We start from the raw sequence: 10,351 nt of genomic DNA on the forward strand, positions 1-10,351 counted from the left end.
CAGATTTAAAGCAAGGGATTTTTTTTTTTTTTTAAGAAGCTCTGAATTTATTAGCATTAAAAAACCTGGTCTAAAAAGTTTCAACTTCTCATTTTGAGAAGATTCAAAAGGTACAGACATACAGATCTGCATCAAAGCGCCATACCTTCAGACGCTGCCTGATAAGGTCACAATTTTTGGGTTTTGGACAGCCAGTTCAGTGTGCTCAGATATAGTATGGGATAAATTACACGTTCACACCATTCAGTCCTGTAGCACCTAATGATTCACTGCGCAACCGCTGAAGACATTAGCTCCAAATACAAAAATATAAATGATAATTTTCAGAACTAAACAATGGACATTTTATTGCTTTTTTTTCATTCATGCTGCAGGCAGTGCTCCGTCTTTAGCAGAGTGTACAAACTGCTCTCAACACAAGAGGTTCACCATATTCAGCTGCTGACTTCAATCACAGAAGAGTACAAAAGACCCAGTTGGCTATCACTTGTTTTGTCTTAAATGGATCTTAACCTTTCACTCTGTTTGCACTGATACACAGATGGTCTGATGAAACAAGACACCAGGTGTCAACGTGAATTGCAAAAATAACTGGTGTGTTTGACTTAGACTGTGCCTTGCCAAGATTTTGACATGGGAAGGACTCAAAAACGAGCTTTGTTGTCGCTCTGTTGGCAGAATCAACAAATGGAATTGGTTCTTTCAAACTGCTAATTTCTAATTTTAAGAAAAGTTTCAAAAATTGATTCAGTGACTCTTTTGCCATCATGTTGTCCTTGACATACATATTACTGTTTTGTATTTTATTTAGCTTGTTGCATCCATGATTCAACTCAGAAAAACACAAAGCCATTTACAACCTTAATAATTTACTAATGCATTAAAATTTGTCCAGAACAGCTTGGGCTAATTCAGGTTGATTTCTGAATTGTTTTGTGAACCTGTTGAAAAATGGTGAATGGCTTACTTTTGGTTTGGCTCTGCATATTCTAGTGGGATACTAAAAGGTGTGTTAACATTGAAAAGATTACACTTAAGCTTTAAGATATACAGATTCTAGATGGGTCACTATATGATTAAGATGGTTTCAGGTTTAAAACAAAAACACACTAAAATCAGAATCAGCATAGTATTAGTGAAGCCGTTTGTTGTTGCTCTAATGACCTGTCAGTTGTGGGTTGCGTGTTAATGTTCATCTGCTTGGCAGGACAATATCCTCTCATTGGTCTGGGTCATGCATTAAAGAGCAGAAAAGCAATACATGACTATGAAATTATGGTGCTTGAACAAGCATTTGTGGATATATTTGACGGGATAAACAAAATCCTTTTGTCTCACCACAAAACATCATTAGCCGACATTTAACAATGTATTTGACCTAAATGACTTGATGATCCTATCAGATAGAGACTTTCCATGTAAATGTAAATGATGAGAACAAAGCTTAATCTGAGGGTGACCTGGAATGTAACTTGAATACTGACTAACTCACAGCAGATTTATGACCTGTCATCTGATATTTAAAGTATCTTGTGAAGGATTAGGTTGGCTGATTGTTTATCTCTCTCTCTCTCTTTGTATAACCAATAGCCTATTCCAAAACTTTTGAAGGGGAAAAAGACATCTTGATATACTAGTGTCAAGATAAACACCTCTTCTGGGAATAAAAGTTTAGTGGAGGTGACATAATGATATTCTGGATATTATTAATTTTGTGACTTGAGGACTATACAAAATTCCCTATAATTTCCTCCTCCCTAGGACAAACCTGTTTAATCCAGATAAAGGCTGTTCCTCACAGGTAAAAAAAAAAAAAAAAGCTACATCTACACAAAACCTTATACATACTCTCATACGATCCGTTATGGAAAACCGACATGCTTGGGAACCCCACAAAAGACAAAAAAACAAAAAATAGCCTATATTTTTAATGAAACCAATTAGTTTAATACATACACTTAAAATTTGGCATAACAGAGGTCAGTGTGTCAGGTAAGGTAGCCTACTTGTTCCCTGGTACAGCAGACACTTATTAAACTTGAATAAAGTTTACAGGTACATGGAGTGATTTCCTGTTACAACGAGACATTATTGTGATTGGACACTGGGTTGCTGAGGTAAAAATAAATTAATAAATAAATAAACTCTCCTCATTTCAGGAAATATTTATATAGATTGACATAATAAAATTAACCATATTAACCTTTTTCCTACTTAATCTCTCAGTTCTCATTACCTCCATACTACTGAAGGAAAGGACTCCAGAAGTTTACAAAAAGAGGTTTAAGTTGAAAAAAGTCATGTATAAAATGTGCTAATAGGATTAAGGCTATTATATACGATACATTAATTTCAGCCATAGTGTGCTAACCTGATTGGTAGCTTTGTAAAAGCCATAATAACATATAATTTCCTTGCTACATACATTTGCGGTGGACCATAAGTGTCCATTGCTTTTGTAAATTTATAACAGTGAGAAAGCGACTTACACCATCTAGTGGATATACATAGAAGTACTGCAAATGACAGAAACTGAATAAAGTTTTTGAGTCGGAAAAATTGAAAACAGATGGTCAAATGAAAAAAAAAGGTCAACACTTTGGTGTTTTTGTAATGACATCTGATGCACATTTCTTACAGTGCAGCAAATTACTTTATTTATTGTTAAATCAAAGGAAGAAGAAAAAAGAAATGTAACAGCCACTTGGGAAATGACCCACCAAATTTCAGTGTTTTTATTTAAATTTCTTGTATTTTTACACATCAATGTATTCTTTAAAATATATGTAGGCCTACACTGTAACCGGAAATCCAACATTTATTTTAAAGTCCCCCTATTATGGGTTATAAAACTTTCATATTTTGGCTTTGGGAGTCCCCGGCAACAGGCTGACATGCATGCAAGTTCAAAAAACCCTTTCATTGTCTTATAATATGCATTTATTTTTACCTTATTTGCTCAAGGACTCCCAACCATTCGCTCAACGATTAATTTTTCCAAACCCCTCCTTTGTGTGACACTTATCTGTGGTGATTGGTCCGATTGGTGATTGGTCAATTTCATCATGAGCCTGTAATTCCTGATAAAGCAGCGTTTGTGAGCCCAGTGCTACTTTGTGTACAGCGTTACCGGGGAAATGCTATTTTATCGCTCCAAAAGCGGCACCTAGTGACAAAGAATGAATTTGCATTTTCATTCAGAGAACGCAAAAAGACCACCAAGTGGGCTGGCAATATGCTAATGTTTCATGTTGACGTCAACATAAAACGGCTTGGGATTCGTTGTAAAAGCGACTCGTTTCAATGATTCAGAGTCAACTCTTTTGAGAGACAATAACTTTATACACCGTACACTTTCAGATTTAAAACTTTGCAGGATGTTTTCATTCACTTAGAGCTGTGTTACACACTGCATGAAAGGTAATTTTCAAAAATAATAGGGGCACTTTAAAAGCCAAACATATTGCAAAAAACTTAGTACACAACTGAAATACAATTGAAAACGCTTTTGGTTTGGTCATATCTTTGGACAACCCTTGAGTAACCCTTCTACCTGTGGGACAGCATGTGTGTTTTTAGATGATGGGCCTGTGTGAAGGACCTCTGACACTGTGTGCAATGGAACGGTCTCTGACCAGTGTGAGTAACATAGTGTCTCTTCAATTTGGATGGTGCATTGAAGAATTTGAAGCAAATGTCACACTGGTGGAATTTCTTCATTTCCCCTTCAGGATATCTGTTTGCACAATTATGTGCATACAAGTTCCTAATCGTGCGGAAACTCTGACAACAGTCAGGACAAAAGGGGAGGTCATGTGGAGGTTTGATAAAGCATTCACCTGGATCCTCAAAGTCCTCAAGCTCCACAACAACTTCTGGGTGTCTGGGAACATCAGGTTTCTGATGATACTGACAAGAACTGGGCTCGTAAGAATCAGGGACACACTGTGTCACAACAGTGTCACAGTCCACAAAGACACAATCTTCAATATGATCCATGTGATGTGCCCATTCTACCTCAGTTCTTGATTCTGGAGCACAATGACGGAGCGATGAGTCAGTTTTGGGTGGACAGTCACTCACCCTGCCAAAAGGCACAACGTCAGATGCCTTTTTCTCATCAAGCAAGATGTCAGTTTTATGCGTCAGACCCCAAACTGATTTGTTATTCTCAACATTCTCTAAAGGGCTAGTACTTTTTGACAAATATACACTTGAATCACTGCAGCCACCACTCATTTTTTGAGACAGCATATTCTCTATAAGCACATTTTGATCTTGTTGCCTGGTTGACATTTGTTTATTTGTTGAAGTGGTATCATTGTGGGCAGTTAGATATTTTAGAGAGGGTTTTAACTCTGACTTAGATGCTCGATTACAGGACACTCTGTTGTCTCTGCAGCTCTGGAGTGATGGTGTTCTTTGCTTCACAGGGACATTATGAGTTTTCATGTGTACTTTTAGATGAGAGCGTTCTCTGAAGGCACGGCAGCATATGGAACACTGAAATGGCCTCTGATTTGTGTGAATAAGACAATGCCTTTTTAGTTCGGACGGAGCACCAAACCATTTATGGCACACAGGGCATTCATAAACTCTTTTGCTTCCATTAGAATTCTTACTTTGCAACACTTTTGAATTTACATCATTGTCCTCTGTTTGTGTTGTGACACTGGCTTCTTGTTCCTCCTCAGATTTTTGGATTTCCTCCATCCACTGGCCCTCTGAATTATTGGAAGAATATGCAGATATCAGTTCAGTGTGACGAGCCCAGTCTCCTTCATTTAGAAAGGAAGCTGGCAAATGTACACCTGAATCATTGCGGTCACCACATTTTTTTTGAGATGCCATATTCTCTGTAACAATATTTTGGTCTTGGTGCACTGTTGACATTTCTTTATATGTTGATTTGGTATCATCTTGGGCAGTTAGTTGTTTTGGAGAGGGTTTTAACTTTGATTTAGATGCTCGATTACAGGGCTCACTGTCGTCCTTAAAGCTGTGGAGTGATCGTGTCCTTCTCTTCACAGGGTTGCTGTGAGTTCTAATGTGTACTTTTAGATGAGAGCGTTCTCTGAAGGCACGGCAGCATATGGAACACTGAAATGGCCTCTGATTTGTGTGAATAAGAGAATGTCTTTTTAGTTCGGATGGTGCACCAAACCGTTTATAGCACACAGGGCAATTATAAACTCTTTTGCTTCCATTAGAATACTTATTTTGCCACACTTTTGAATTTACATCATTGTCCTCTGTTTGTGTTGTGACACTGGCTTCTTGTTCCTCCTCAGATTCTTTGATTTCCTCCATCCACTGGCCCTCTGAATTATTGGAAGAATATGCACAACTTAATCCAGTTTGAAGATCCAAACCTTCTTTATTTAGAAAGGAATCTTCCAAATATGCATCTGATTCACTGCAGTCACCCCTAATAATTTGAGAAGCTACAATCTCTGTAACCATATTTTCATTTTGGTGAACTGCTGGCTGTTGTTTTTCTGTTGAACTAGCATTGTTTTGGACAGTTAGATATTTTGGAGAGGGTTTTAACCTTGACTTGGATGTTGGATTACAGGGCACACTGTTGTCCTTATAGCTGTGGAGTGATCGTGTCCTCCTCTTCACAGGGTTGGTGTGAGTTCTGATGTGTACTTTTAGATGAGAGCGTTCTCTAAAAGCACGGCAGCATATGGAACACTGAAATGGCCTCTGATTTGTGTGAATAAGACAATGCCTTTTTAGTTCGGATGGAACACCAAACTGTTTACGGCACACAGGGCAACCATAAACTCTTTTGTTTCCATCAGAATTCTTACTTTGCAACATCTTCACATTTGCATCATTGTCCTCACTTTGTGTTGTGACACTGGATTCTTTTTTTTTCTCCTCAGTTTCTAGGTTTTCCTCCATCCACTGGCCCTCTGAAGGTTTGGAAAAATATGCAGAACTCAGTTCAGTGTGAAGATCCAAACCTTTTTTATTTAGAAGGGAATCTTGCAAATATGCATCTGATTCATTGCAGTCACCACTAATAATTTGACACGCCATATTCTCTATAACCATATTTTCATCTTGGTGCACCGTTGACTTTTCTTTATCTGTTGATTTGATATTGTCTTGGGCAGTTGGTTGTTTTGGAAAGGGTTTTAATCTTGACTTTGATGCTCGATTATAGGGCACACTATTGTCTCTATAGCTCTGGAGAGATGGTGCTCTCCGCTTCTCAATATTGTGAGTTCTGAAGTGGACTTTTAGATGAGAGCGTTCTCTGAAGGCACGGCAGCATATGGAACACTGAAATGGCCTCTGATTTGTGTGAATAAGACAATGCCTTTTTAATTCGGACAGAGCACCAAACCGTTTATGGCACACAGGGCAATCATAAAGTCTTTTGCTTCCATTAGAATTCTTACTTTGCAACACTTTTGAATTTACATCATTGTCCTCTGTTTGTGTTGTGACACTGGCTTCTTGTTCCTCCTCAGGTTCTTGGATTTCCTCCATCCACTGGCCCTCTGAGTTATTGGAAGTATATGCAGAACTCAATCTAGTGTGAAGATCCAAACCTTCTTTATTTAGAAGGGAATCTTCCAAATATGCATCTGCTTCACTGCAGTCACCCCTAATAATTTGAGACGCCACAATCTCTGTAACCATATTTTCATTTTGGTGAACTGCTGGCTGTTGTTTTTCTGTTAAACTAGCATTGTTTTGGACAGTTAGATATTTTGGAGAGGGTTTTAACCTTGACTTGGATGTTGGATTACAGGGCACACTGTTGTCCTTATAGCTGTGGAGTGATCGTGTCCTTCTCTTCACAGGGTTAGTGTGAGTTCTGATGTGTACTTTTAGATGAGAGCGTTCTCTGAAGACACGGCAGCATATGGAACACTGAAATGGCCTCCGATTCGTGTGAATAAGACAATGCCTTTTTAGTTCTGATGGAGCAACAAACCATTTATGGCACACAGGGCAATCATAAAGTCTTTTGCTTCCATTAGAATTCTTATTTTGCCACACTTTTGAACTTACATCATTGTCCTCTGTTTGTGTTGTGACACTGGCTTCTTGTTCCTCCTCAGATTTTTGGATTTCCTCCATCCACTGGACTTCTGAATGATTGGAAGAATATGCAGAACTCAGTTCAGTGTGACGAGCCCAGCCTCCTTCATTTAGAAAGGAAGCTGGCAAATGTACACCTGAATCACTGCAGTCACCACATATTTTTTGAGATGCCAAATTCTCTGTAACCATATTTTGGTCTTGGTGCACTGTTGACATTTCTTTATATGTTGACTTGGTATCATCTTGGGCAGTTAGTTGTTTTGGAGAGGGTTTTAACTTTGATTTAGATGCTCGATTACAGGGCACACTGTCGTCCTTATAGCGGTGGAGTGATCGTGTCCTTCTCTTCACAGGGTTGGTGTGAGTTCTAATATGTACTTTTAGATGAGAGCGTTCTCTGAATGCACGGCAGCATATGGAACACTGAAATGGCCTCTGATTTGTGTGAATAAGACAATGCCTTTTTAGTTCGGATGGTGCACCAAACTGTTTATGGCACACAGGGCAATCATAAAGTTTTTGGTTTACATTAGAATTCTTTCTTTGCAACACCTTCACATTTACATTCTTGTCCTCATTTGGTGTTGTGACACTGCCTTCTTTTTCCTTTGCAGATTCTTTGTTTTTCTCCATCCACTGGCCTTCTGAAGGTTTGGGAGAATATCCAGAACTCTGTTCAGTAGGAAGATCAAATCTTCCTTCGTTAAGTAGGGAAACTCGCAAATATACACCTGAATCACTGCAGCCACCGCTCAGTTTTTGATTCATCATATTCTCTTTAACCATATTTTGATCTTGGTGCACTGTAGCAGAATCTTCAGCTCCATCTTGTAAGGATATTTCCACTTCTTTTTCTTCAGATTTTACAGCATTACTAAAAGAAACTGTACGATCCTGTTCCAAATGATCAGCAATTATATTCTGACCCTTTTTTTTGTGGATCCTCACATGGCACTGCAAATGCCACCGGAATTGAAACGATTTTAAGCACACGTGGCACTTAAATGGTCTGATATCTGTGTGGCTCAAAATATGTCTGGTGAGCTTAGAAGGATATTGAAAGTTCTTCAGACAGATGCTGCACCGATGCATACCTTTATGTGTGTGCTTAAGGTCAATTGGGCTGGAGGTTGTGATCTGCACTTCAGCATGTTTCAGAGTGTCAGGGTTTTTATTTTCTACGGTACTTGAATTCGACTCTATGAATTGGACGTTTTGGTTAAGCTTGCTTCGGCATTCAGGTTTTTCACGCCTTTTGGTCTCTAAAGAGTCTAATATCTGAGGTAAACACACATTACCAGAATCTAGTCTGCAGTTATTTGTACATTCAAAAGCTCCAGGTGTTGAAGATTTGGCCCCATGCTTCTGCGGGACGCTACACGACCTAGAATTGCCGTTTCTTTCTCCTGTGTGTACCTTGAGATGTTTATGGAGATAACAGGCTTGCTTGAATGACTTTCTGCAGATTGTGCAAGTGTAAGCTTTGTCGTCAAAATGAACAAACAGATGTCGAGTTAGTTTTGAGGGGAAACTGAATTTTTTCAAGCATATTTCACACTGATATTCACTTTTCTTTTTGAGTTGAAGCGTACACATGCGATCAGAAGACTTGGACACTGGAAAGATCCTTTTTCCGGCAGTTGCAACAGCATCTGCTGATGAAGAGTTGGTGTGAGTTCTGATGTGTACTTTTAGATGAGAGCGTTCTCTGAAGGCACGGCAGCATATGGAACACTGAAATGGCCTCTGATTTGTGTGAATAAGAGAATGCCTTTTTAGTTTGGATGGAGCACCAAATCGTTTAAGGCACACGGGGCATTCATAAACTCTTTTGTTTCCATTATGATTCTTATTTTGCACCACCTTTGCATTTACATCATTGTCCACACATTGTGTTGTGACAATGGGTTCTTGTGCCTTCTCAAATTCTTGTTTTTTCTCCATCCACTGACCATCGGAACATTTTGAAGAATATGCAGAAGTCAGTCCAGTTTGAAGATCCAAACCTTCTTCATCTAGAAGGGAAAGTTGCATCTGAGCTGACATCTGGCTTGAAATGTTAAGCATTCTCTTCACACACTGCAAAGACAGAACAATATCAGTGCATCCATTCTTAAGCACATCTAGCCTAATTCTTCAAATACTTCGGTTTTTAAAAGTACAAAGCCATTTGCATTGTTGTCAACCTTTTATTTATCAATTTTGATATCAGGTCTGGGACACCTAGTTCTCAAGGAAAGCCTATCCATCACATGTAGGGTGTAAAAAGTATCTGTGCAGCCATCTGCGCTGTCCATTTTCAGTAATTTCAGACTTATGCCACTCTAAGCCATTCACTTAATTGTGATCAGATCAGTGTTTTTTTTTTCCTCCTGAAAATATAACCTGAGCAAACACTATCATCATATTCACTGGGGGGGGGGGGAAGAAAGAATGGTAAGATAAGATGTAATTAAATAATTAGAATTAACCATCCTTTTAAACGTTTTTTTTTTTTTTTTTTACAAATACTATGGCTAAACTAAGGTTAATGTTGCAAACCCATGGTTTATTTGTGGTTACCAGGGTTTAACTATAGTAACCATGATTTCTTTTTTTTTTTTGGTTTTATTTGTACTAAAACCATAGACTGATGGATGGATAGACACAGATAAACACACACACACACACACACACACACACACACAAGCACACGACATATATTTGTCAATAGTGAAGAATTAACATTTACAGTGGGCGAAATTAATACAAAAGTGAATTAATGTATTTAAGATTAATGAAAGTAAGAATGTATTTAGCAATAACTACACCTTACCAGCAGGAATTTCGTGATGTTAAATCGAAAGACGATTTCTGACGATTTTTTGACGATTTGTCATAATTTCGGACGTTTGTGTTCGAATGTGACATTGACAGGCTTCCGACGTAAATACATAAATACAAGGAACAATTCAATAACAACAGTTATGTCCTCGCAAACACTCTTCTACGAACACAACAGGCGCTACTTCTTCTTCTTTCACGGTTTGTGGCGGTTGGCACCAGGTTAAAGTGAAATTCCGCCACCTACTGGAAGGGGTGTGAGTCCAAATAGAGGAGAAACAAAAAACAAAACTAAATCCTTTTAATCAAACCTCTGTCTCGCAAAATAAATAAATAAATAAATAAATAAATAAATAAATAACAGAAAGTTATTAAGTGCATTCTTGACTGTTTCTGTTTTGAAATAGATTCCACATCGAAATAGATTCTTAAATGTTATGTCCATATTTATTTAATTGTTTGT

The 10,351-nt window shown here is 38.2% G+C and overlaps 1 protein-coding gene across 1 annotated transcript; it reads right to left on the bottom strand.

Moving 5' to 3' along the window:
* Positions 1-1,847: 1,847 nt before the first annotated feature.
* LOC109082575 (zinc finger protein Xfin-like) lies at positions 1,848-10,098 on the bottom strand. The gene is made up of 2 exons (XM_042746403.1): positions 9,881-10,098; positions 1,848-9,144 (listed from the first exon to the last, which is right to left on the bottom strand). Exon 2 carries the CDS (start codon positions 9,130-9,132, stop codon positions 3,550-3,552), a length of 5,583 nt encoding a protein of 1,860 aa, XP_042602337.1. The 5' UTR covers positions 9,133-9,144; positions 9,881-10,098; the 3' UTR covers positions 1,848-3,549.
* Between the last annotated feature and the right edge of the window lie 253 nt (positions 10,099-10,351).

The sequence above is a fragment of the Cyprinus carpio genome, chromosome B20 (genome assembly GCF_018340385.1).
Source record: "Cyprinus carpio isolate SPL01 chromosome B20, ASM1834038v1, whole genome shotgun sequence".
NCBI lineage: Eukaryota > Metazoa > Chordata > Actinopteri > Cypriniformes > Cyprinidae > Cyprinus > Cyprinus carpio.

Excerpts from the sequence above, each read along its gene's own strand:
- LOC109082575 (XM_042746403.1), bottom strand. The coding sequence starts at position 9,132 with ATGCTTAACATTTCAAGCCAGATGTCAGCTCAGATGCAACTTTCCCTT.